Source organism: Numenius arquata, chromosome 7 (genome assembly GCF_964106895.1).
Source record: "Numenius arquata chromosome 7, bNumArq3.hap1.1, whole genome shotgun sequence".
NCBI classification, from domain to species: Eukaryota; Metazoa; Chordata; class Aves; order Charadriiformes; family Scolopacidae; genus Numenius; species Numenius arquata.
The window spans coordinates 22,557,857-22,585,476 of record NC_133582.1 but is presented as its reverse complement, the minus strand read 5'-3'; the positions used below and the strand labels follow the sequence as shown (position 1 = coordinate 22,585,476).

At 44.1% G+C, this 27,620-nt stretch overlaps 1 protein-coding gene across 1 annotated transcript in view; it reads right to left on the bottom strand.

Moving 5' to 3' along the window:
- The window catches only part of RNF217 (ring finger protein 217), a 56,442-nt gene extending 30,966 nt beyond the window's left edge, over positions 1–25,476 (bottom strand). Inside the window, exon 1 of the mRNA XM_074150936.1 lies at positions 24,814–25,476. Within this exon, the coding sequence (XP_074007037.1) occupies positions 24,814–25,476 (663 nt within the window). The remainder of the gene's footprint in view (positions 1–24,813) is intronic.
- Between the last annotated feature and the right edge of the window lie 2,144 nt (positions 25,477–27,620).

Below are 27,620 nucleotides of genomic sequence, written 5' to 3'. Positions count from 1 at the left end.
CTTAAAGGCCTCTTCATTTGCTTTGTTATTTGACAACACGCTGGCTTAAGCTCTACTCCTTTTCTCATTTTCCCTTCCACAGGACCAGGTGTTACCTGCTGACATGGATTTGATGCCAACAGGAACATCCATCTTCCATTTGTCTTGTTCACATAGGAACAGCATTTATAGAAAATTACTTACAGAAAAACAAATTAACACTAAAATTCTCCCTCATAAGATTTAAACAAGCAAGTATCAGCCTGCCTCAGCATGAGCTTCCCCTCCACCCTTTCGTCTCCTGTTACTTTCCCTAGCACCAAGTTAATAAAGAAAATGAAGATTTTACCTCAGAAATGCATTTAGAAGAACTATGCTGCAATAAGTCATATTTCTGCCTGCTACCACTCATCAAACAGTGCATGTCATCAGCAAGTATAGAGTTTACACACCTTCTGCTCTGTTTTTTGGGCATCGATGGTGAGATGAGACACACAGCAGAGGCAACAGTTAGTCCCACGGCTGGACAAAGCCAGGGCTGGCACACCTGGATGGCTGATGCTGAGCTGGGATAACTCTCTGACAGAGGCACACCAGAGTTAGACCGAGAGATCGGCTGGCAGAAAACTTTGACAACCTCTGGGAGGCCTGGAGCGTGCAAGATAAAGCAATCTTTCATCTCTCCTCTGGGGACAAATGCGGGGGCAGAGGGAAGGGGAAATCCCGGTGAAGGAACTTAACCCAGGAGGAAGCGTGGCAGAAACTGCCAACCTTGAAGGAATCTGACCCAAACCCACAGGTCTCTCAGCATTCATTAAAGGGAACAAGGAAATGCATGAGAGCTTTCTTGCTTTTACCAGGTGTGCATACTCCCAATGCTAGCTAAGTATGGGTATGGTAGTTTTTCTATTCCTCAGAAGACACAAACTTTTACTAAAAAGATCCAAAGATGCTCATGAAAGAAGAGCTTTGAGGACAGCAGACTGAGCCAGGTACTTGCCCTTTTTGGGGTGGAAAACAGAAGCAAATATATCCAAGCCTTGAGAGCAGTTGCTTCTGCCAAGGAGCATGGTCAAAAGACCCACACCTCGGTTTTAGCGTGGAAGGGATTCCAGAAACGAAGCAAGGGCCAGGAGACCATCCGCATTCCACGATACGCTCAAATAACCCAGCCATCTCAGGAGTGAGCCCTGCTTGCAGGGGCTCAGTAGCATCAGGAAATACAAGTAGGGAAGCAGCAATACCTTTGTAAGGTAATCGTTTGTCGGACTTCCAGCATCAGAATAAAAACATTGCAGCCAAATAGCACAGAACCAAAACAAACCAGTCTCCACAGCTGATACTTGTAAAATAACCAAGATAAAAATCAGTTAACTCTTTAATCAGCAGGCTTAAATTCACAGGAGAATAGCCTGTTCTCCTACAGCCAGCATAAGACTTGTCGTCTGTGTTTGAATTTGCTACCGGCCAAGCCTAACCTGGGTCTATTCTTCCCATCCGAATGCTCTGGCAAGGAACAGACAAATTGCGAGAGCCAATGCTGACACCTTGGGAAGGCAAGGAGTGAACATGTTGAGCAGGACGGGAAGCAGGCACGGCAGCAGCCACCCACTGTGCAGCATGGGAGCCTTCCCCCTGCCATGGGGCAGCATCCCTCACTTTTCCTCACAGAAGCAGGAAAGTCATGATGTGAATGGTTACTGTAATTAATTTAAATACTTACCTCAGAAAACAATAAATTAGAATAGAAAAAAAACCCCACACCAAAACCCCCCATCAAAATCCCACTCTCCCTTTCCAGTTCAGAAGATTAAACTGAAGTGTGCTCATTTACTTGAGCAGGTAATTTTTATCTATATGCTGGTCTCTTACAGGAGCAATGCTTAAAAAGGAGCATAGCTGTTTCCTTGTCTCATTTACAACTACGTCCTGGACAGTCAAAACTCAGACCTCCATGGGGTTCAGACTGGATTAACCCAGATTCAGATCTATTCCAATGAAATAATACTGTTAACTATTAACAATAATTAGTATCACAACCAGATTCTTTCCCATGCATTTCTTAAAGATGGACAAAAAGTTAGCACTCATAACAGTGTTATAGAAAAGTGAAAAATACATGGTCTCAATCTTCACTAAGAAATATCACTTCAGTCTTCAGGTGGAGCCAAGCAAAAATCTATCACCAACATTGACAATTGATCCTACAACTATTTATATTGAAAAAGGAGATCAATAGCTTGTTTTTCTACTATTTAGTAGGCAGGGTCCCAACCAGACAACAGCTGGAAAATGTTCCTGAGTTCACATTTGCCAACCAGCATTCCCCTTTCAAATAAAATAGAGTCCAAACCACTGTACATTTGCACAACCTATTCAGTGATCTGTATTACTGAGCCTCTAATACAGATTAATCCATCTGGTATATCATCAGCAATAGTTAATTGAACTTGTTATGTTTTATTGTTGTACCTACAGAAACATTTCAAGGTGCTTAGTATTTTCCCAACTGAAAGTGGCGTTTAGCATAAAACAAAGAAAAGCTCTCATAATCAAAAGATGGAGTTAGGAGAGGTATGCTCCCACGTGTATCACTACTCCATCCCAGAAGATGCTACAAAACCTAACAGAGAGTTGCCATGGATATGGGTGATGACTTAGAAATAGCCAGAATTTTTAAACATAAATCTCTCAACTATTCTCTTGACCACCCTGATCATCTACATTCCCTCATCTGTAGAGAAAGAAAAAAGGACAAGCATTTTATAGCCATTCTTAAACCATCCTGTTTTCCTTAAGAAAGCTACCTACAACTATTTAGTTTCCATTTATTTGCTAGGTCTGAGGTTGTAGGCAAGTTTTCTCGTGCATTTATTAATAGTCAATGCTTTGATTCTTGAGTATCGGACATGAAACCAAGCTGTGCCGTCTTTACTTGATAAATTTCATATAGGAACAGCAGAGTTGCACAGGTGCAAGCAAGAGCAGAAAAAAGCCTGAAAACTACTTTTTAAACTGACAGATGATTGTCAGGAATGACAGTAACATACCTCATTTCTAAGATTCAAGGTAGAATATATGAGGTTAAAATATCGTCACTTGGCTTCCACTACAAACAAGGTAACTTAAAGAAATTTGTTTATGCACCGAAGTTGTTACAAAGTAGCTACAATTTGAATTCTGAATATTTTGCTCTGCCTCCCTGTAAAGAGACCGATGTCAGCATACCAGTACCTATCCACAATAAACAAAGCTGCTTTTAGTGAAAAGCTACTCTACCAAAGCTACCACAAAGTGAAACAACTTGGTAACTTTCACACAGCTTAAGCAGTAAGAGGACTAGTGACACATTTTTAGGGATAAATACTTCCTGGGAAAGGCTAATGCAGAATGGACTCCCAAGCTTCTCCCCACATACCATCATTTGGACAAACCCCAGATACTGTGCTAAAGCTCCAATTTCACATGACTTTATGAAGGTGTTTCTTATAATGCATTTTAAGTTTAAACCACATTTCAATACACGTTTAATGCAATGACAGATACAGCCACAACAGGGAGCAAATGTACAGGATCAAGATGATCAAACAGCACAGCCTTCCCCAGGGAACAGTTTGAGGCAAAAGCTTAAGCTGTGGCTCTGATCCATGCTTGCAGAAGCAAAAGTGAACGCAAAGCAAAAGTGTCATCCCGATAGGAGTAAACTACCCATCATCAAACAGTTGAACTATTACCTAAGATACCACAACAGAAAACTATGGCACAGAAGAAAAATCCTCTTATACAGGTTGAAAGAACAATTCTGCCCCAGAACTGATCTAATCCAGTAGAGAGCTGCATGGTCTAGCATGCAGTGATTTCTAAACAGTGTATTAAACAGCCAAACTATAAGAGTTAATTATCCTGCTGGTCAAAGTGGCAGTAATTTGGGGGTTTTTACAGTATCAGGTCAGTCTCCCTGATAGTTTGCCAGAATTGGGTCCCAACTGAAGCTGGAAGACAGCCTTCAGCTGGATTAATGGAGAACACTTGTGTATTGATTGCTGCAGACTTTGTTTGTCACAAGCACCTAGAATCTTTACAACATCACAAAATCATTAGAAACAGCAAAACAAGGGGAGAAGCAGACAACACAGATGTTTTACACTAGGAAAAACAAACCCTAACTGTGTTCAGAACAATATATTCTGCCTACCGTTTTTCATAAAGCAAAGAAAACATGAAGCAAGCTCATTTAAATTCCTGAAGGCAGCTCTATCAGCTGATTAGGCTGTTAAAAGTACTCATTTTCACATCAGGTTTGTCAGAAGAGAAGAAATTATGATTCCCCATTTGTTCCAAATTCTCTTTTAAAACCACCAAACAAAACCCCTAAACACTACTACTTATTTACCAGCTGTTCATACATGTAAATCTATATCTAAAAAAAGTGTAACAACATATGACCTTTACTACAAACTCTTTAGAGACTTCAAAATGTTGATATAGATTTGATGAACCTGTTGCATGTACTGCTGTGCTCCGAGTCTGCTTTTGCTGTGAGGCAGAAGTAAAGAAAAGAGGAAGAAAAAGTTAAAATGCCCCAGCTTAGACTCCTGTCTAAAATTTCAGAGTTAACAGAGAGGAAGAGATTTGATTCTTGCAAAAATACTGTTGTGATCAGATAAGGCTGTGGAAGTACTTGCATGTAGGAGAAAAAAAAACCCACAAGGTAAAATTAAGGCTTCCCTTCCCCACCACATCATGTTTTCAATCCCTTTTGTTCACCCTGCATCACCGGGAGTTTAGCCCAGGATCTCCAGTTATGTGACCAAACACCAACACCAGTCAGAAAGGTTTGGGGTGCGGGTCCAGCCAGACCACTCACATATCAGCTGGTCCAGATATCTCTCCCCAGGTCTCGGACCCCTTTGGCCATTGCAGCAGGTCACAGCCAGCAAAGACTGCTGTTATCTCAGACTGCACCCTGCCTAATGGCTGAAGCAGTCAATATAGCTTTCCCTTCTCTGTGTCTGTGTTAAAGAGCAATCGCAAGGCTGCAAGAAGAGAAGCTTCAGCGGGCTAACACAGGAGACTGAAGTGTTTTTAAATTAGTTTTCCAATTGATCAGGCAGCTGAATTAATTCTCCCTGGGACATACGATCACTAGTTCGCAACCCAAGAGAAAAAGTGGGAAACACAAGGCCAAGGAGACAGACTCTTGCAGAGGTAGCTGGCCACCAGTTGCCTTACCTGTCTGGTCAATCTACACCTTCAGATCATGTACCAGGTACTTCTCGTGTTAACTTTGCTTACCTTTAGGAAGGTACAAGCCTGAAATATGCTCAGAAGCTCCCCTCAGTAAAAACAGCTACTGGGAACTACAGTACCAGGGTTAGACGGGTGCACTGATTCCTTTTCCATGTGAGTCTATGCATCAGTGTTTTCCACACACGTCCTAAAATTACTGTTCTTCAGAAAGCAACCTATATTTTGGCATAGCTAGGTGATTATTAGGTTCCTGAGTACTAATGTATATTTTCCCATTCTGTGCAAGTACTTAAAATGCTCCACAGCATGGAAACATGCGTGGAAATCTTTCACTGAGCTTCAGGTCTGAACCCAGCATCTGCCCTAACACACACCCTGAGGCCCTTTAGACAGTCTTTTCACACTTTCTGCTTCTCTATTGGCACTATTTCTGCTCTCTTCTCAGCTGTCTCTGGAGGATACAAGAGTCTTATCTGTGAAGCTAAAGCAAAGGGACTAGTTATGAAGTAACGAGTCTTTTTAAAAAGAAGAAAAGCATTACTTGTAAGGAAACAACTAAGTTAATAGGTATCCTCAGCAACTTCTGAAGAAGAAGCAGGGAGAAACTATCAAAAACTGTCACACATGCTACAAAACACTGTAAAGCAATTGACTGTAAGAATAAAACAATTATTATAAAAAATAAAAGATATATTAAAATATACGAACAAGACACCTCACTAACTTGACATACACTGCACAGAATTTTTACTAAATACAATTAATTGTTCTGTTTCAAGAGTAAAGATATCACTCCAGAGATTCCAACTTAGAAACAGTTATGGGGGAACAAATGCCTACAATTGGAGGAAAACCACTGTTTATAATTTCTGTAGATACTGCCTACAAACAAAACTACTTCAAACTTGTCTAACCCTCCCTCCTTTCTCCCCCCATCCCCACCCCCCCCCCAAATAAAATAATCAAGAATTATGCACTATGAGGGTTTGTAAAGTGATGAACATGCTGTTAGATACCTTGAAGCATCACTTTTGCCACCATTAAACTTTTGTAGGGCTCCAGAAACCAGGTTACTACACTGAATATTTAAAGAAGCAGCTTTGTTCCTACCAGTAGGTATCAGAGTTTTCAAACCACCACCAGTAAGGACTGCAGCTTGGGAACCAGGGGGTGAGCAGGTGAAGTGAGGTGAGGGAGGTATCAAGACAACTATATCCATCTCCACTTCTGAAACTACAGACACCAGTAGTAATTGAATTCAATACTAGCTGAGGAAATTCTAGTTTCATTAATTATTTCCAAAGCATATATATAGTCCTCAGTGGGAGAGAGGTTAACAGGTAGGAACTGAAGCAGCACAGGAGGAGAAAAGAATTGTTACAAAGCATGGTAACAGAACGCTCGAGAGGACTTGTACACAAGGACATGCATCTCTCCAACTCCAGATTTTGCAAGACCAGAAAGAAAGGATCGATAGCTTTTGTGACAAAGAGACAAGAAATTAAATAGAATGTTTATTAGAAAGGAGATGAAAACTTTTGAAAAGTATCTGATATAGCATTTCATTGATATTTTCATTGAAATGGAAGCACACCACATGATGTCAAATGTCACTGACCTGTCTATCCAAATATAACCTCTCTCAAAATATTAGTTTTGTTTCAGATTTTTAATGGGATAAGAATTACTTTTTTTTCTACCCAGTAGCTGCAAACCGCAATTACCCTCTATGGTTAAGCAATCACTCATGATCATTTGCCACCAATACAAGCTTCTGTAGAGGCCTGGCTAGCTGCTGGTTGACTTCAGAAAGGGTAAAGCAGTCACGGCTGCTCTAGCTTGTTTAGGGAGAGGAAGACAACGAGAAGAGAAAATTGAGGGAAAAGAACGGAGGGGCACCCACTAGGAAGTCCCCGCCTTTCCCACAAGTCACATCTTTTCTCTCCTGCAGTTTTTCCCTGGAACATAATGTCCTCTTGCCTGACATACAAGGGGGAAGAAAAGTCTACTCTTCAGTATTTTCTGAATCCACCTAATTTCCCTCACTTTAATAACACACATACAGAGCCTGGCTACCCTCTGAACTGCTCCAGCTGCCCTGCACCTTCGTCCAGAGAAGGCTTTGCACTCAAAGTAACCTGCACCTGTACCAAACATCAGGAGCTGCCGCTGCAAACTGCTGTTGCTGCCGCCCAGGAAACTGCTGCCCCAAAGCACATTGATTTTTCTGTGCAAAAGAAAGGCAGTAATATTTGTATCTGTGACTTTTGTGGTTTTGGGAGCACATCCAAACACCAAGATAAGCGATGTGTTTGTTATGCACTTTTCACCAAAATGCTGCCTGCAGCGAGGGAAATGGGTGGCATCCTGCTGCAGAGCTAAGTTCTATATTGTACTGACATTTCTCTAGAAGAATCAAAACATCACTGCAGGAGAACAAACATGGCTGTGTCCATTTCCTAGTAAATTCAGCAATTTTGTGCCTACTTTTGATTCCTCGCCACCACCAGGATATACCATAGGTTTTTGAACCAGAAATGCCATAAAAGCTGAGAATTTCTGGCAGCAACAGCAGGACAGAAAAAACAGCTTGACAGTCCCCAATAAAGGGCCTTCCATGACAGTTAAGATCTCTAGTACTTGCCAAAACTTGTCTCAGCACTTTCCTCGGTGGCAAGAGATCAGGCTCAGTGACTTTCCCACCCCCTGATTCCCAACTGGATAGGAAGGGATAGCAGAAGCATCCCTCCAGAGTTAGTCCCCGGCGCTCCTCCCCACCCAGTACGATCAGCTGATGTCCCGCTCTGTGCCCATGCAACTCCATTTCCTACAAACACACAGGCTTACCAAACTTTTAGTATCAACTAACTGATGATACTAACATTAAGATGGCACCCCTGAAATTCAGTGGATAACTGAATGAAAGCCACTCTTTGGCTTTCCTTCCTCCCATACTCTATGCATTCTGTACATAAATTGAAGGTGACATAGTTGAAACAGTTGAAAAAAAATGTGTAAAAGACTAATTTTTTTGTCAAACTTCATTTGGGAACAGGGTAATTACCTGAACAGCAAGAAAAAAAAAGTAACTAAACAAATCAGTTAAAATTTATATTAAAATATAATCCTTTAAAACTGGGTCACTCAGGTAAAAATGACAAATCTGAAAAAGCCAAAGAATGCTTACACTTAAATCCACACAAGCCACTTGCTACCAAGCAACAGTAAGGCAGTATCAAGGGAAAGTTTAAGAACATTTTATGAAATCATTTAGTTTTAATGAAACATCTTTTATTAAAGGCAAAATTAATCCTTTGTTATATTCTGGTGCATAGGGTATCCTACTTATAAAGTAATTTTTAATCATGAGGTCTCTGGAGTCTACTTCCAACTGAAATACATGTTTAGAACAAATATTGTACTATAAGTATGCTAAGAATTATAGAAGATTGAAGAAAAGACTTACATATAGTTAAATGGAATAGAAAAGTGCCTGAGTCTTCCAGCTGATCAATGATTCCCCCAAATGATCGGTTATGTCTCACACTTTCACATGGAGAACAGTTGTGCACATTTTGCACAATGAACAACTTATTATATACAGGGGAAGTCTGTCAAAATTGTATACATCAGGAAAACAGTAAACATTAGTAAAATCAGGAAAAAAGAAACCCCACACCAGTGTTAATTTCCACATACTAAGCACATTTTGGGTGCCAAGTCTCCAAAGTACAAATGGCTGTGCTTAAAACTAAGTGCAAATTACAGTTCCATTTGATTTCTCATTTGCAAAACTGTAATCAGTAAGAAAGAACAGGTTAGCAAGTTTTTCACCACACAGGAAGAACGCTAAAATAAACAGAGATCATAAAAGCATTTTTAATGTGCATCCTCAGCTATTTCTGCACACCAAACCTCTCAAGAATGTTATTAATTTCTCATTATAGCATATGAGCGTCTTGCAAATAAGAATGTCTTTTTCCTAACGTGACCTTGATTTACCTCAAAACATAGCTCCTGATGACTCCAAGTGCCAGAGGTGAATTCACAAACTGAGTCACTGCACTAAGTGGTCACCTATGAGAAGCCCGGATTATGGGACTTGGTGAGGATCACCTTGGAAGTCTCTAATACTGCCAGGAAGAAACAACGATGCAGTTCTCCTCCCTTAACTGTTACATTATTCTCTCTCATCTCATGGCTCCCAGACTCATGAAAGCTGTAATCATCCTCCTCCTGAGAACCAGTTGTATGGGAGAATATCAGCTGTATGCATTTTGTCAGCAAGCTGGAAGTCAATCGTCACGTATAGAGGGGAAAAAAACCTGATGCTTGAACTTACAGAATAAACACTAGCAGTACCAGGCAGTCATTTTATGCTGACCAGCTGCTAGAGGTTTGCCAGGAGAGATCTCATCCTAGGCAGAAATGCAGACAGCAAGCAGACCCACACAGCCTGACTGCAGCCTGCCCCAGCCAGCAGACACCCTGTCTCCCCCCACCCTCCACCTCTCTTCTGGTCTCTCTGCGACAGACCTTCCCACGCCAAAGTCTTTTTACTCTTCACCAAGCCAGTCCCGATTAACCTTCATCCTCCACATCTGAAGCCTTACAAGGGTTGCCATTGGCTTGTAGACTGCCTTCAGCCCCCACGCCGTGGCACTGCATCCAGAGACAAGGCTTCCTGTCCCATGCAATTTCATTCCTCTGCCACCTCCATCCTGCTGTTCTTCATGCATTTTGGTTTGCCTACTCCTCCTGGATGGCAGGAAAGGAACATGCGCACACACACACCAGAAAAGTGTCACTCTGCTCCAGGATCTGCCACAGATATTACAGGGGTCTAAACCAGTGAGGAAGGACAAAGAGTGAATCTTGCTCAAGTCCCACAAGACTGGGACAGCTTGATGCTGTCAGGATTACTAGTGAGTTAAGCCACCTAATCAAAAGTCTGCTTGTTTAATTGTAGTTTTTCATCATGTATCATTTGATTCCCTGTGGACAATATTTCTAAATATGAAGACAGATATCCTACAATGTTGAGTTCCCCACTCAATCACTGAAACACTAAAGACTTTTAGTGAAAGAGCCTACGTGGGATTTTTTTATACATTTTTTTTTTAAATATACTGGCAGGAACAACAACATAAGCAGGTTTCTCCCAAGTTCACTCTCTCAGGTATCCAAACCAACTCTTTGCTAGGATTTTCCCTACAGATTCAAGTGGGATGAGACATTTCCATTTGGAAGAAACAAAAAAAAAAACCCAAGAAATCTGAGTTAGGATTGCAGACAATAAATCACAACTGTGATACATGAAAGACACTTTTACTCATGAAAAAAATGAATGGGGAAAAAACGCACTTCCTAAATTCACATGGGACTTGAATGATTTTCCTCCTTAGCTATGATAGCAGATAAACATCTTATGATGGAAGATGTGAGGTTCATGTCCTACATGGGATTAGACAAATTGCATCTACCGCGCAACGGAAGTACTTTTAAGAGACACTTGAAAAGTCAAACCCACTGAGCCACAAATTTGAGCACAGTACAGCAACCTGGCCAACCAGCAGAAACTGCTCAAGAGATCTAACCAGAAAAGTAGACAAAAAAAAGTGGAGGGGGAAGTCCAGGAAAAGAAACTAGGACCGTTTCACTTAACTGCCGCTAGGATGGGAGCATCATGATTCTGCCTATATTCCAGAAGTATTACAAATTCCTGCAGCATGCAAGTTCAGAGGGAAACTAATAGCAAGAGTCCAAACATAAAAATCCAAAAGGAAACATGAAAGGAGAAAGGAAGCTATGCAAAATGTACATATTTCCTCTTTCACAGAATAAGCTGTAATTTAACTTCAGTATGAAGTATTAATTATCATAGATATTTGCCCTGTTACAGTAGTCAGTGTCATTCCGTACAATATTTACAGGTTCAAGGAAATTTCAACAATTAGGTACCGCTCCCCTGAATTTAGTTCTCAAGCAAAACAGCATTTTTAGACTTTTAAAAGTTTCAGATAGTTTCAGATGAAACCATACCAAAACCCACCATCCTTTCCCCCAAAAGTTGAACCAAACCTGATTTTTAAGGTAGTTTAAACTGGAGTTACAAGCAGGCATGATTCCAAGGTTTTTCCACTGTGGTCACTCTAGGACAGCTAGGACCAATCAGCTATCGTAATTCTGTACTTTTTCCCATTTAAGAAGAAAGCTATGAGCAATTTCTTGTTTGCTTGGGTTTGCAACATGTAGTATTAGCACAATTAACATATCTCTTGTACAATTCAAGACATGATATATGCAGATAACTTCTCTATATCTTAACCCCCCAAAAAATGTCATTTCTAAAATGTGAATAAGTGGTCAAAGCAATAGGATGCTAAATGAACAGTATATAGTATGGTAAAATTTCCTACTGCCATGTGATGTGTTCTCTAGATTGCATAGTGACAGCTGCTCTTTTTTAAATAAAGCCCATTTTCTTTCTGGTCTCATTAGTGCAGCCCTACCTGCCCAGCCGTATTAGTCACTTCCTGCACGAGCACTTGATCACCTACATGGAATCAAAACACCTCTTATTACATCCAACACAGTATACAGGTTTAACTGAAACATTAAAGCCGTAATTGAGCAAACCTGTCCCCTGTGCCATCACACATAAGGGTGTCACCTGCGAAACACTCTGGAGAGGAACTCTATTGCTTCAGAGAAAGATTAACTCCTTCTCCCAACATCCTACCACCCCCAACCAAATTATGCTCAAAGAGGAAGAAAGGAGGAAAAAAAAGGAGGAAGAGCCAACAAATGAAATCTTAATCTCAAGGTTACTCCACTCTCTTCTCCTCATTTCTAGAGCTTTAGAGACTGGTAAGAAAAGAGAAAACAAAATTAATTCTGCTACTTGGTGGGGTGGGTGTCTTCAAAAAACTTTTTGTAATGAGCTTTTATGACTTTATACATTGGCTTGTCCAGAAGAACAACAAATCCCAAGTTCTCCAAGCTGCAAGTAACAACACTTCCCATGACCTTGCAGTAAGGGGGAGAAGAAAAAAAAAAAAAATCACCACCTGCAGTTTCACTGATGTGAACACAGCTCAGCTCCCCCTCCAGAGGTGTACAGGGATAGCAGGAAATGGTGAAGAGATACTTAAGCCATCTGTGACTGATGTGTCATGAAGGTTCAGCCTTGGCTTAAGCGTCTTAGTTTAATGCTACAGCACGACACCACCAGTACAAAGCGCGGTCAGCTCTTGGACAAATCTGCTAAGTGGATCATACTTGGTCAAAAGCAGCTGGACAAAGGGATGTGACATCTGATTACAAAGATACTCCTGCAAGGAGGTCTTTCTCTCCTGGTCAATTATACATTGGCAGGAAGAAAAAACAAGACTCCAAAGATACGAAAGAGATAAGAAGAGTCCATGGCCGAATAACAATTCCTTCCCACCAAATCACACAACAACAGATGTTTGATTTCTTCCAATATAAAACTTTCATTTTAATGACATTGATGAATAATCTATAATGTGACCAGGTTAGCCTTAAGTTGTGTAAACCTCTACCTTTTCAGAGCATGACTGCAAATACTGTAAGCAAAAGGATCGCTGTGGAAAGGAAATACCGTTTTAAGAATCTCTTGACCATGGAAAGGAAGCTCAACCAGGAAAAGGAAGAAGAAAGAGAGCAAAAGTTGAAAGCTGGTGACAAGAGGTCACTCTCCAGGATCTTTACAGCACTCATTAGATAAGCATATACCTTTTGAAGAAGCTCAACTTCCTGCCATAAATAAAGATTTTATAACCCACTCAAAATACACATTAGCCAGCCAATTACTTCATTTCATCTGCCTTTTCTTATTCCTTGGGTGGTACTTGTACATTTTTCAAGCGTCTCAATAGGCCAGTACTGAAGATATACTATTATTTGATATATTCCAGATATAGTTCTCATCAGTTTTTCCTCCACAGTTTACACATATGAAGTAATCCATTAAAAATCATAAGCCTGTATCTTTCAGAAATGTTTTTAGTGTTTCAATGCCTGTTTGTGTTAGCACATATCAGACTTCATGTTTATATAAGATATGTTCAAATCTAAAAGTAGGTTTGTTGTGATCAGATTAGTGCCTGATACTGATTTCAGAGCCGAAAAAATTGAATCAATTAGCACTTCCATGAAATTTATCTTCCCAGACTTCACTGGTGAGCTCAGAGACACTACATGAAACTGAAGCCCTGCAGGAGACCAGTCTAGTCTGGTATGAACCTAACTTAAAAAGAATTGAATAAAAATATCCTTTAATGCTACACAGTCTTCAAAGGTGCCAATGCATGCAGGACATTAAAGACGTAAGACACATGTGCTTGGCTATCCAGCCTCTACCTCTGTTCAAGATTTGTTGATTCTCCCTGTGGATCTAACTTCTGCATATAGCAGCTATGAAGAGCACAACAGCTTCAACAAGTTTGTTTAGGCAGCTTGCAGGTGTATTTTGGGATGAATACAGAAACTCAATGTTTATTGCATCTCAGCAGCAAAGCCCTCTCTACGTACACCAGGCCAGGCACAGAGCCAGCATGGATTTCACCAGAATCCCCAATAAGTCACCTTGCAACCACCTCAAGCTAGCACAAGACTACCAGCCAGCCAACGTAAGTACTTTAAGGATGCTAAAATCCTTCCACAAAACATCAGATACTGATAAAAAAAAAAAAACCAAAAAACAAACCACACAACACAACTGTAAGGGAAAAATAACCCTTAGAATTGGGGTTTTTAGAACTTAGAACATCAAGAGATAAATCAAGAATGAAGATGCTGCAGCCTCTCAAGGGAAGCATACAGCTAAACTAAAGAATAACAGAAAGATAAGGAAGTTCAACAACAAGCAGCTACCACCTTCCCGGAATTTACAACAATTTACCCAGCTGGCAACTGCAGTTTCACCAAAAAAAAAAAAAAAATCAAAACAAATCCCACACCCAAAACACTTGTACTGTTTTGCATTTTTAAATAACATGATGTTTAATAACAGTCTTCAGGCATTTTGTTTCTTTGCAAACAAAAAACCACCAACAACCAAATCCACACAACCCCCCCAAAATCCTTCTATCATTTTGACCTCTGCACCTTTTCATTTGTTATTCAAACAGGTAACTAGCAACAAGGAGCTTCTCCTGAGAGCTCCTTGATGCAGGAAAAATTTCTCGAGAAAATGATAGAAGTTTGGTGTTTCTTGGCTGCAGCAGACTAAAACTGTTGAAACAAGCAAGGTCAAAAGAGGTGCCCCATTTGCAAGAATACTCACATGAAAAACTTCACTTATAAAATTGCCTTAGGAGTTATCTGTTCTGTTACAAAACACTTGGGGATGCTTTAAAATACCAGCTCATTGAAAGTTTCTTATTTAGCGACACCACAGGAAGCAGAGACAGGACTGGTGGGTACCAGCCATGGCTGGACTGAGAATCTCAGTGCCGTGAGCAACTCAGAGAAACGCTCTGGACCATGCCACCATGACTGTCCAAGATCTGTGTGTGCAGATGCACCTTCAGGCGCTGGACAAGCCGTGACTTCCATCTGGGTTGTGAAAGAGGAAACGATGCAGCAACGAAACAAAATTGCAGGTTTGATTTCATCAAGCTCTAATGCAAACCCCCACATCCAGTCCTCTTGGACATGTTTTACTCCCCTTCCCTTGCACTGCCTTTTCAATTGTTTTGTTCTCAAAGGCTGCCACAGTTTCCAAAATAAATGGCCCTCCTTGGTCATGGATGCTTTATTCAGTATCATGTGGAATAACCATTTGCACGCTGCGCATGAGACAATTAGGAACTGGGTAAGACAAAAAAAAAAAAAAAAAAGCTATGCCTCCATTTGCATTGGCTTAGATGAGGTCCCCATGAAATGTCACACTGTGGGATACCTCAGGCAAGATTTGCCAAGTTACTCTCACAAAAAGAACAGCAAATCAAGCCTTCACATGAAACGTACTGAGGCAAAAGCACTCGGTAATGCCCATCAGCAGTAGTCACAACTAACTACAAAGAAGGTTTAAATCTGAGAGACTGGGAAGCTGCTAGTAATTTAAAATAAAGTTACAACTCCAGATAATGCCTTGAAAGAATGGGCACCTTCAGAAGTTTGAACACTGCTCTCGCGTGTTACTGAGAAATACAACAAGTGTGAATCTACTTTCCATTATACAAATGGGTGAAAAATTCTGAGATTGCCTCATTTCCACTGTCAATATATAAGGAAAATGGGGACCATAGATATGTGCATACTTTGAGATACTCAGATTTTAATAATGTACATCACTTCAGCCTTGAGGTTTAGGTAGCAATATATAAATCAATACCCATAAATGTCTAACAGCAACAACATTTAGACAGAACTCCAGTGTTCTACAACTGATTTTCTAGCCTTACTCTGCATAGGATTAGTTCACCACAATGAAATACATTACCACCACCATAATTCTCCCTGGAGTCCTAACATCCACATTTTGTAGCCGATATGCAACACTTGGCATCAAATACTATATGGGGCATGTTCACTCTTTTGTGGATCTGTCCATTCCAAAAAACTTTAAAGTTGCACGTTCTTTCCCCTTTTTAAGCTGTATGCTAATACCGTAAAGTTAACTAAGCAGAGTTTCCAAGCTATTGCACAACTGAGCTGCACATGCACTTGAAAAAGCACTGAGCAGTTTACACATTTGCTTCCGTAAGGCCTTTAAAGGAGTAATTCTAAGCAGACAAATTATACCTGGCACTGCACAGGTGCACTGGAATGGAAAGGCACAAGGTGTCCTCTCCCCAAAGTGCACTCACACAGCAAGCAATATCAAAACAGCTGAAAGAGCCAAGAAGCCTTCCTTCACCGTTTCTTTGCCCCCATACAGCAGCGATGGTACTGCCAATAGTGATGTACTTTTTGCCTGCTCAGGAAAGCAGGGCTTCTCACAGCACCTCCGCAATCGTGTCACAGATGGCATGCTGCAACTACCTACTCCACCCTTCTCTATACTCTATAGGGTATAAAAGTCTTCCAGCAGTCCAGTAAAACACATCCATTATTTTCCTAGAAGTCCTGTACTAAAGTTACGTACTTTAAACTGTGTTTAAAATATGAGGGGGGGAACGTTTGTTGTTCGCTTTTTGAAGTCAAATTTATTGACTTGCCCACCCCCATCCAATGGGAAACCAGAGAGAGTTTCCTAGTCCCATTTCACTTTCTTGCCACCATTTACCACAATAACCGCCAGTACGCAGCTGCAGGTTTAAACAGAGGCCAAACATCCACCTTATATATAAAGGCCACCAGTCTTCATGATTCCCTTTTGTTTTATGAAACCTTATCCTGAGCAAGCCCACCTTCTGGGGCGAACTGATTCTTACAACCTCACCAAGCCCTTCCCATCCTGGCAACCTTCTTCTCGCTCTTCTTCCTTCCTCGTATTGTGTGAGCAGCCCCACAGAGTCACATCACAGCTGAAACAGTTTGGATAGGACTTCCCTTTCCTACAAGCTAAAGGGACAGAGTCATTCAGACCCCCATCCTACACCCCTGAGCTGATACACCACCATTCCTATGAGATCAGGGAGCCAAACCAAGGAAGTTAGAGGTTTTGGCCTTTGCTGCTGTTCGTACCATGTCAGGGGTAGGAAACTATACACAATGGCATCAGCATGACTAGGCTTGAGAAAGTTAAACTTTGCCCCTTATATTTTCCACTACAATATCCAATATAGTTTGTACTGTTCTTAAAAACACCACTGGGGAAGAAAACCGTGAAAGGATAAAGATACTTTTATTATTTCAATGGGATATTCTTCATAAGAGATACCATTTTATAACTGCAGTACACTAGCAAGCTTGTAAGAAAAAGGAAGTGGGATAGTTAGAAATTTCTTTATATTTTCATGAAATTGTAACCTAGGAAGTCCATGGCCTTTATCACAGTTAAGTAAATAAACAGGAGCAACCACACATCCCAGCAAGCTTGTCAATGAAAATATACACTGCTCTTAAACAGGAGCAGTGAGATAGCTACCAAGGTAAGTGTGGACTCTAAGCCGTTTCAGTTTCAAAACTGGGTTAAACTACTGTTAAGCATCTGGCCTTCCACACTGAAATCCATAAAATCTTACTCTCTAGGAGTAAATTCTTGAATTTGTTTTTCATCCTAATATTTTTCCTATTTCACTTACATTAAGCAACTGTTCTCACAAGGCTTATTTACCTATACAATAAATGTATGTGTGCTGTAGCAGAAAAACATATGTTTAAGAACTGGCTGTTCAACACGAATGGTGTTATTTTTACGTTCACGTTAACTTCCATATAAAATTCTTTGCCTTAGCAAAAATTTTTCAAGTACTGTGGTTGGACTTGATCTCTAAGGTCCCTTCCAACCATGAAGATTCTGTGATACTTAAAAATGGATTCAAAAGTTAAATAAACTCTTCATCACTCGACAAATTTGTCACCTTTTCTATATTAGAAAGTCATAGGTACTTGGCTAATAAGATCCTATAGACAAGGACTTTTTAAAAAAGAATATAACTCATAAAGAAATTATAAAAAAAACGAGCAAGAGAAATATACGTGCAAGCAGCTGAAGTATACTGAAAGACAGATAAGCCAGCATAACCGGGTGGGTAACTAATGCCCTGCTTCACCAGTTTAAATTCTTTTGAAGAAATTGCATCCCTTACAACTCTTAATCATTTTGACAATGCACTTACATCCTGACCATGTAAGATACATACTCTCCTCAAGCCTGGCTGGTTTAGGCAGCAGGAAGCAAGATATTTGTACAAGAAGAGAGGAATGAAGGGCCAAGAGGCCCCAGAGCAGTTGGAAGAACAGTTGTTCTGGGTGGAGAAACAGAGGAATGGGGCAGAGGTGAGCTGAAGGCCTTCCCAGGCCCCATTTAACTCCTTCATTTCTCTTTGTTTGCGCAATTAAAACCCAGCAGTTCAGTTTTCAACTAATTTCTCTTTAAAATCTCTGGACTGAGTCCATACCTGTGCCTGGTAGCTCCTGGGAACAGCTGGTGGGAGCAGTGGGAGGGACGGCACCCAGCAGAGGATCTCCTCATGGCTCGGCCTGTCTGGTCCCCGGTGCCAACGCCACCGACAGAGCAGCGAGGTGCAACACACTGGCTACCGAGGCAGCTGACGAGCAGGGCTTCTGCTTCACAGAAATTCTGCATTTTCAAAATTAGATTTCAACCCAAGCTAAAACAAAACTGTTTCTCCTTCATCTCTCACTGCAGTTTCACATTTGTAGGAAGTTTTGACCCTTCAAAATCCACTATACTATCAACACCAACAAATTTATGGCACCACTGTAGGACTCGCCATTTACCCTCATCCCTTGCTACCAACACCAACAATTTCGTGATACCATTTACCCTCACCCTAGGAATTCAAGCCTTCCCCAATTAGCAAAACCCTTCCTGCAACTGTTCAAAGGTGACGCCATCTTTTCTGTTCCCAACATCTCTGATCCTACAGATCGGAGTTTTAATGGAAATCTTAGCTGTAAGAACAGCCAATCTTTTCCCCCCTTCCCCACATAACAGTATGGCTAAGAAACGGCTGCATATTCCAGCTCTAGGTCTGGCAAAGACTTATCCAAACAAGAGGAAATCATAGCTGTCCATGTAGAGTAGGCTTGCAGCTACTTCTACACAGGGAACAAACATACCACACAGAGCGGTGGTATGTTGACAGAGTATCTAGGCCTCACACACCATGACAACTAGGCAGTATTATCATTCAAGAACATTGCTCAAAACCAGTTTTCTTTAAAAAGAATTTAAATGCATTTCCATCGATGCTTGATTTTGTAAAACTTTGTTCCGAACTTAAGTTTTGGCCCAAACTGGATCTGCCAACAAGCATTCAAGAGGGACTGAAAGCCAGAAATACACCTAGTAAACTTTAAAGATTAATGCTTACAATCTTAAAGGTGCTTGGATGTCATCCTGAACTGTGACAGCAACCCTTGGGCAGCTGGCTACGCAGCAGCATTTTGGCACTGGCACTGCATACAACACGTCAGGAGAACAGGACAGACTCTCTGAAGCTGCTTGCTGAAAATGACAGTGAAGAAGTTTAGGTCCTCCTGCAGCTTACAGGCTGCTCACAGCTGATGGACCAGGTCTATCTGCCACCTCCTCATCCTCCTTCTACTAAGAAACATAGCCATCTTAAGTGGCTGAAGTGGCTGGTTTGGTTTAGAAAGCTTGAAATCTAGCAGATAATGTATTCTCTTCTCCTCTGCACCTCTCTTCATCCTTTAGAAACTTGTGTTCTTGACACAACATCTGGAGGGTGGTGGCTAACCCTGCCGTCACCTCCTGGTAGCCAGTCTGCAGCTGTCCTAGCAACTCATTAGCTAGCGTTAGAGCTTTTTTTTGGATTAATAACCCTTGCAAACACAAAGTTTCTCCCTCACTGAATGACAGTGGCCCTTCTGAGTTCTGGTTTGACTCAGGGCACAAGCAACTCATTAACCATCAGATGATTCAGCACTTGGTGCCTGCATTTCTGCTGGCTGGTTTTCGTCACCAACCAGACTACGGCTTTGAAGGTGTATCATTTACATGATACGATCAGACACCTGTAGAGGCACACAGGTGTCAAGTCCCTCCAGCTCTAAACTCGTACTAGTTTTAGGCAATATAGCCTGCTCCTAAGTTCTCCTCTTCACTAAGTGGCTTTATAATCACATTCCCCACAAAAATCCTGCCTGTAACAGTCAGCTGCTTTTTTCCCCCCGGGTCTTTCAGAAAGAGATCACACACACAAAGTGGTCGAAAACAAGATCTCTGGAGAAAGAAAGACTGGTAACAGGTCCTGGGCAGAGGGAAGACAATCTCCACATTTCATGCTCAGGAAAGGAGAGCAGGATTTTAGTCCCACCAAAACCATCCATGCACAATAAGCTGTTGGATGCAGCCCCTCCCCACTCCTAACAATCCCTTCTGATTTACTCACGGCCACTAATCTCATTAGAGTTCCTATAATTAAAGCACCATAATATCTGATTGAGAATATAGTATGCTGTTTAAATTAACTCACCCAAAGTCTAATATAAGAATGACAGTTCCAAGAGAATTACAAGATTTACAAAATAAACCATCACTAATGAGCATAGGATCAAAACTGGATTATCAAGTTTCCTAATTTGCATGTAGAAAAAGCAGGCAGTCACCACGGTTTCTATAAAACTTTTACAGCCACTTTATAGGCAAAGTGAAACAAGTATAGATACATTTATATAGAGAGAGCTTCAAATATTTATTAGAGAACATATTGCACTTTATAGATGCTAGGAAACAGCAAATGTTATTTTGGTCTAGTCAATACTTGCTAAACAGTGAGGAGTGAGATTGTTGTTCTGAATAGCACTTGTCAGGTTTACAGATTAGGGAGATGAGAAAACACATACAAACCTGAGCCTCTTTACCAGTCCAGGAAAAGTTAAATATAAAAACCTGGTTAAACTTTAGGTCTTCTCCCTCTCTTTTTAAGTCAAATTTCTTCCCCATACCTATTTGTTTATTTTTAAAGAAAATGTTCAAACAAGACCCCCCAACACACAAATGGACAAAAAGCAAAGCCAGGCACAAATATTCCCTCTGACTCAGATGTACAAGCAGCCAGGAGAGGTTAGGAAGTGAATCACTTATTTAGCAAACCTATGTATGCACACAGCTTCTGGAAGAACCCACATTTGGTGCCATGTTAAACACAGAGGAAGATGGGAAGTGAAGGAGATGTGAATTGCAGTTTTACATCTGTGAGACCAAATGCCCTGGTTCTTCCTCCCCCTGCCCCCAGTTTGTATGCTGGATGCACGAGTGTAGAAGCACACAGCTCCTAGACAAAACAGTTCTTCCACCCTTGTGACTCTGACCTCACTCAGGACATGCCTGAGAGCCCATGAAGATGGCCTCTGTGAGCACCATGGTCCTGGAAAAGCACTGACATTTCAAGCATTCACACTCTCCAGCCTCATCTGTTTTACGTTCATGATTAAGCATAAGCACAAAGAACAGCTTTGGGCTACATTGATTCCTGGAGTCAGGGCTTGCTGAGACCTGATCAGGCTCTGTGGGACCCACACCAGGTCCTGAGGTACAAGAGCCGCAACCTCTTTCATGCTAACCCATCACCCATACCTACCCCTCCCTCATTTTCTCTGGGTCCAAGAGAATAAAGTCATAGAAATATTTTTGTGAATGGTAGATAAACAGATTGAAGTCAGACTCTGAAAAGCCCTGAGGGTCTGCGAGTATTAGGCCAGGAGAAAGAACAGCTAAACTAAGGCAGAGGTAAAGTTATACCATTTACCCAAAGTCAGGCTCCAGATCAGCCTGGGTGCTCCAGGCTCGCCTGCTAAGCTTCTGCAACCAGCCATTAAATCTTTGAAAGGGATTATGCAGCAAGGTGCCAGTGATAAGAGAGACTGGGTTTGACCTCTAAGGACCTTCCAATGTGACATTCCTAAATCAATTACCCTCATTTTCCGGCATGCTGGTAAGACTGCAAGCAAACTCTGCAGTTGGAGTATTTTCATCTGGATAATCTTCTTTTCAACAATGCCTAAAACTTTGGTTGATTTTCTGATCTATAAAGAGCTCAAAGGCAGAAGTTTTGATGCTGTTAGGTTTGCACAGAAGAGGGCAGAGTGCTTTAACAGGGTTTTTTACTTTGCTACTCCCTTAAGCATCATTTCAGAAATCATGATGAAACCATATCAAGAATCCATCTCTCATCAGTGGGAAAACACACACAGACATTAAAGGAAACATGAATTATTTTAAGCATTATACTACTGCCAACATACTCCACACTTTCGGCATGAAAGACCACTCCTCCAGAAACTTAGAGTCAGACAGTGTCCTCCCAAACAAAGGGCACAAATTGCTACTTCTCTGACATGGAAAGCAGATCTAAACAATGCATATTGATGCTTGGGGTTTTGTTTTTTTGGGTGTTTTCATTCGTTTTCAATTTCAGGTACATTCCTAAATGAAGCTGACTGTATCCAAACTGAAAATCACTTAAAATTTTCAAACAGAAACAGCTTTTCAAAGTTTACTCCTTTTGGTAAATTTTCTTCGGTACAGGAAGTGCTAAGTCTCAAGGATGAAAGGTGACTTTATTCCTATCCTATATTGCCTTTCCACTCACTCTTCCCAGAAACTCCCCTAGTATAACTGATACGGAGAAACCTTCTCTTCCTCCTCAGGATGAGTCACAGGGTCCTTTCCACAGCACAAAGGAAAGATACATCACTTCTTGTTCTTCTCAAAGAAATACCACTTTCTTGTTCTTTTCAAAAAAGGAAAATAGGTGAAGAAGACTTTGGACTGTTATTTGAGGATATTTTGTTTCCTTTTTCCCCAAACAAATTTATCAAGCAACTAAAATTCTGTCTGGTCGTAACAGCTTCTGTAACAATGTGCCCACAGAAGTAATCTCCCTCCTCAAGATCAGTATCCCTGCTGCAGACGTCCCCTCTCTGCATCTGCATCCCTGCCCCATCTTTTATGCACAGGATTAAGTACCTGTAGGGCTATTTGCCAAGCAGACCTTTTAGTTGCTGCTGGGATAAGCTTTGCAGAGCGCTCAGCAATAGTAGCAGCTTCCTTGAAGAGGGCATCCCTGCATATGCACCCAACAGCTGGCCAATGGTAAACCCACTTCATGGGGCATATACCTGATTCCCAGGCCAGCCAGCTGTTTCAGCCACCAAGCTGCTGGATCATCCTCCAAGAGGCCAACCTAAACCAGGCAGAAGAGTTCTTCATTATGGTTTTAGCTACCGGATCACACAACTTACATTAGATCACTGCAAGCTGCAGGCACCTGTGGAAGCTAGAGAAGACTATCCTGACATCACACTTCACAATTTCCAGTTTCAAAGCAAGACAATATTCTGACATATGACTTCAGTGGCAAACATAAAGGTGGCACAAGTGTGCACTGGCACTGTACTCTAAACGCTTACTGGGAGTTTTCAGTTCACTACTTAACTACAAATCAAACCATTCTGGGCTCCGTGCACTAAGTCTCAAGAAGGCATATTAAGTGTTCCTGACTTTCAGTGTTAAAGCAGACATACAAAACACAATTCCACTTCTCCCATCCATCAGTTCCCACGTTAAGTCCTTCCCTGTTACCTATACATAACAAGGGTGGTCCACAAAAATGCTGCCGAGTTTACTATAAGCCAGAACAAACGCTACCAGCACCAGTAAATGCCACGTAGGCTACCAATGCCTGGAGAGGAGCACATGCTTCACTTCAGCCAGCACGCGCAATCTCCAAGCAATGAAATGTTCCCTGGTCAGAACAGCCCAACAACTATTTATAGTGCAGAGGGGTAGCTGTAGCTGTCCATCCTGTCCCTACACATGCAGCCCGGCAGGAGCACAGGCTGCCCCAGCATGGCTCCCAGCCCCAACAGGTGTAAAAATTCATTCTACCACCACACCAGCACGTCTCCACTAAACACGTCCCAAAAGCTTCTGTTGAATAAAAACATAAAGGTGGTAAGCAAAGGGTTTATCTGGTTTTGTTTTTCCCCACATACCCATACTTTTCCCAATGCTCTTTGGGTTTAGGGCATGCCTACACTAGCAGCAGAAACAATGCGCAAGTGTTTTGTGATGCTAAACTAGCTACTAAAAACACTAGGGAAAACAGAGCTTTGCTTTCAAGCTGCTGATTTTGATTTGGAACAGCATTTCTGACTGACAAAGCAGTGATGAAGATATAAGCAGCCTCTACCTGAGCAGCTACCTACCCAGGATGAGCAGCTATCTGCCCAGGATGGAAAAGTCATTCTGTTTACGTTTCTTTCCCCCAAAGAAGTTCTTGTTTACTGTTGTAACTGGGATTCCTCACAAATAGTTGAAGAGTCCCCCCCGCTACTTTAATCTTACATAACTGGTGTAATACCAAACGAGATGTATTCCCAGAGGAACAGGCTGAGGGGCTGCAGAGTCTACCAAGGGCATGCTGAACACCCGCCGGCACAGATGGCAGCACAGGCACAGAAAGGTGCGAGGGGCTGCAGGATGGGGGCCGAAACCCCCATCCCCTCACTCAGCAGCGGTCACTTATGCTCCCAAGAATGATGCTCTGTTCCTCATCGTTCTTTGCACTCCTCTTTAAAGGAAGCTGGTGCTAGCAAGAGTTTGAGAATCCAGAGAGAAAATCCTTTAAAAGACGGGCAAGAGCCTGAAAACATACAAGTGAACAAACCACCAGGCTGCGTAACAACATGCAGACAAACACTTCGGGAACAAACGGTCATTAAATCAGCCGCTCGCAGGCAGACGGCTGCCAAACGCGTTCCGTAGGGGATGGGACACGTTTCCTACTCCACCCCACCCCACCGGAGCTCAACGCGGCGGGCCCACAACCCGCCGGGCCGGACTCGGCGCGATGCTCAGGCCCACGACATCTGGGCGGGCGGGACGGAGCTGCCACCGCACCGCTCGGCACCGTCCCCCCTCAGCACAGCAGAGCGGCGCCTGCCGGGCCGTACCTGGGAGCTGAGGTACCGCTTGAGGCACTCCTCGCACACCGCCTTCTTGCAGCAGGACAGGGGCTTGATGGGCTTCTCCTCCAGGCACACCCGGCAGCTCAGCATCAGCAGCGGCCCGAACTCCCCCGCGATCAGCCCGGAGAAGGGCTCGGGCAGCAGGTACAAGTCCACCACCTCGATGCTGCCGCCCGCCGACAGCGGGTCGCCGCCCGCCGCCACCCCGCGCCGGGACGGGGGCTGCCCCACGCCCGGGACGTCGCCGGGGCCGTGGTCGCCGCGGGGGGAGGCGGGGGCCGCCGCCGGCCGGTCGTTCTCCACGCAGTAGACGGTGCAGTACACATGCCGCCGGGGAGGGCGGCGGCGGCCGTTGCCCCCCTCCGGCCCCAGCCCCTCCTCCGCCAGGGCCGCCGGCTCCCCCGTCGCCTGCTCCGGCCCGGCCGCCGCCTCCTCCTCCTCTTCGGTCCCCCGCCGCTCGGTGCTGAGAGCGGGCGGCGGCGACTCCTCGCTTCGCCCCTGCCCGGCTGCCCCGCTGCCCGGGCCCGCCTCTCTCAGCGGAGGCGGCTCGTCGGGGCCGGGCTCCCGCGGGCCCGCGGCCGGGCTCGGCGGCGCGGCGGCGGCGGCGGCCGCCGGCGGGGCGCTCAGCGAGCTCTGCTGCTCCCCCATCGCCGCCCGCCGCCGCCGCCGCTCCTTCCCATCCAGCCGCCTGCCGGCCCCCGCTTCTGCTTCCGGGTCCCGAGCCCCGAGCGCCGCGGCCCGCCGCACAGAGCCCCGCGCCGCCCGCGGGCGCCGGCCGCCGCCGCCCGGCTTCCTCCCCGCCGGGCTGCGGGGAAGGAGAGCGGCGGGTACCGCTCCGGTCAGCGCCGCCCGCGAAGTCTCGCCCGGAGCCCGACCCCCATGCCGGGAAGGAGGACGCGGGCAGCCGCCCCTGGTGCTGCGGGGCAGCGCGCCCGGCCGCGCCTCGCAGCCGCCCCGGCCCCGCCCCGCTCGGCCCCGCCCCGCTCTGACGCAGCGCTCCTTGGCCTCGCCCCTCATTCAACCGTAAACACCGCGTGCACGCACGCACGAGACGGCCGCGGCCCCGGTCACAGTCCCAGTCCCGGTCCCGGCCCCGGTCCCGGTCCCGGCCCTGGCCCTGGTCCCGCGCATCTCCCCGCCGTGTGCCCGTCCCTATCCCCACCCCCCCCCCGCGCCCTCCATCTCCTCCCGCCGCCGGGGCAGCGTTTGTCGCCGCGCCCCTGAAGTCGCCTCCGGCTGGAGAGAGAAGGAAGAGGAGGCGTTGGGAAGCAAGCGCCGGTCCAAGCGCCGTAACGCCGCCCTGCTCCCAGGGCAGCGCCTTCGCAACAGGGTCCCGGCATCCCGTTTAGAAACCAGCCCCACGGAAAACAAGTCGTGGCGAGCAGGAGCAGCGCCGTCCTTGCCGTGTGTGTGCCTTCAGGAATAAGCTGCGCCTGTGAGAGCCGTGCGCTAAAAACAAGCAGTACAGTGACATTGACAGAAATAATTTAAACGGTTAAAAACAGGTGGATCCACATCTGTCCAAAATGGTATCTCGTTGTTGGGGTACTCGCAATTTAGGGGATTAGAGGGACCTCTGCGTGTTCTGCTCTGAGAGTCTGCCAGTCCAGCAGTGCCTCTGCCTGAAGGGCAACCAGCCAGTGAGGGGTCTGGAGCACAAGCCTTACGAGGAGCGGCTGAGGGAACTGGGGTTGTTCAGCCTGGAGAAAAGGAGGCTGAGGGGAGACCTTACGGCTCTCTACAACTAGCTGAAAGGAGGGTGTAGCGAGGTGGGGGTTGATCTCCCAAGTAACAGGTGGTAGGACAAGAGGAAATGGCCTCAAGTTGCACCAGGGGAGGTTTAGGATAGATATTTGGAAAAAATTCTTCACTGGAAGGGTTACCAAACATTGGAACAGGCTGCCCAGGGAAGTGGTGGAATCACCATCCTTGGAGGTACTTACAAGACGTGTAGATGTGGTGCTTAGGGACATGGTTTAAGGGTGTTTTTCGCAGTGTTAGGTTAATGCTTGGACTCAATGATCTTAAAGGTCCCTTCCAACCTGGACCATTCTGTGTTTCTATGAAGACAGTATCTCCAGATCTTGACATCATCAGTTACATCATCACATGGGGCAGATGTCATGGACCTGATCCTGCAGCAACTAAGTAACTTAACAGGGACTGTGCAGTTCCCATCCCGAACTTTGTCTGGAGTGTTAATCAAAAATTAATCTGTTGCTCTACTTAGAGGGGCCATGGGGCTGGGCTAACCAGAATAAGAGGAAGAGGAGGAGGAGGAGGAAGACAGTGGGGGACACCAAGGGTGTCTGCATGCTGTCAGCTCAACCCCAGTGAGCTCATGAGCTCCGGCTCACACAGGCCCCTTAGGACCCGGAGCAGCTCCATGCATCTGTATGGCTCCATGCTTGCGTTCAGCAGCCCTCCAGCCCTGCCAGCACATGGGGTGTTGAGGACACTGGATGGGCCCAGCCCAGCTTTGGAGGGCCCTGTGTGGCACTGACGTATGTGTGCTCTCTGGAGAGGAGCTGAGCCTCCCAGAAAGCCACACAGGGAGCCTGCCTTGCCCTTCCCTACCCTGCTGAAGGCTGGAAATGGAGACATCCCAGGCTCTCTGTGTGGCAACTGACAACATCTGCTGGCTTCGGGGCTCTTCAGCTTGAAAATGCTGTATTTCTTCCAGACCCAAGCTGACCTGAAAGTCAGTGTGAATGAATTTGTGCAGTGTCAGACTGTAGTTACCTCTGCAGGAAAATCTTATAGAGGAATTACTTCTTCTAAACAATATGTTT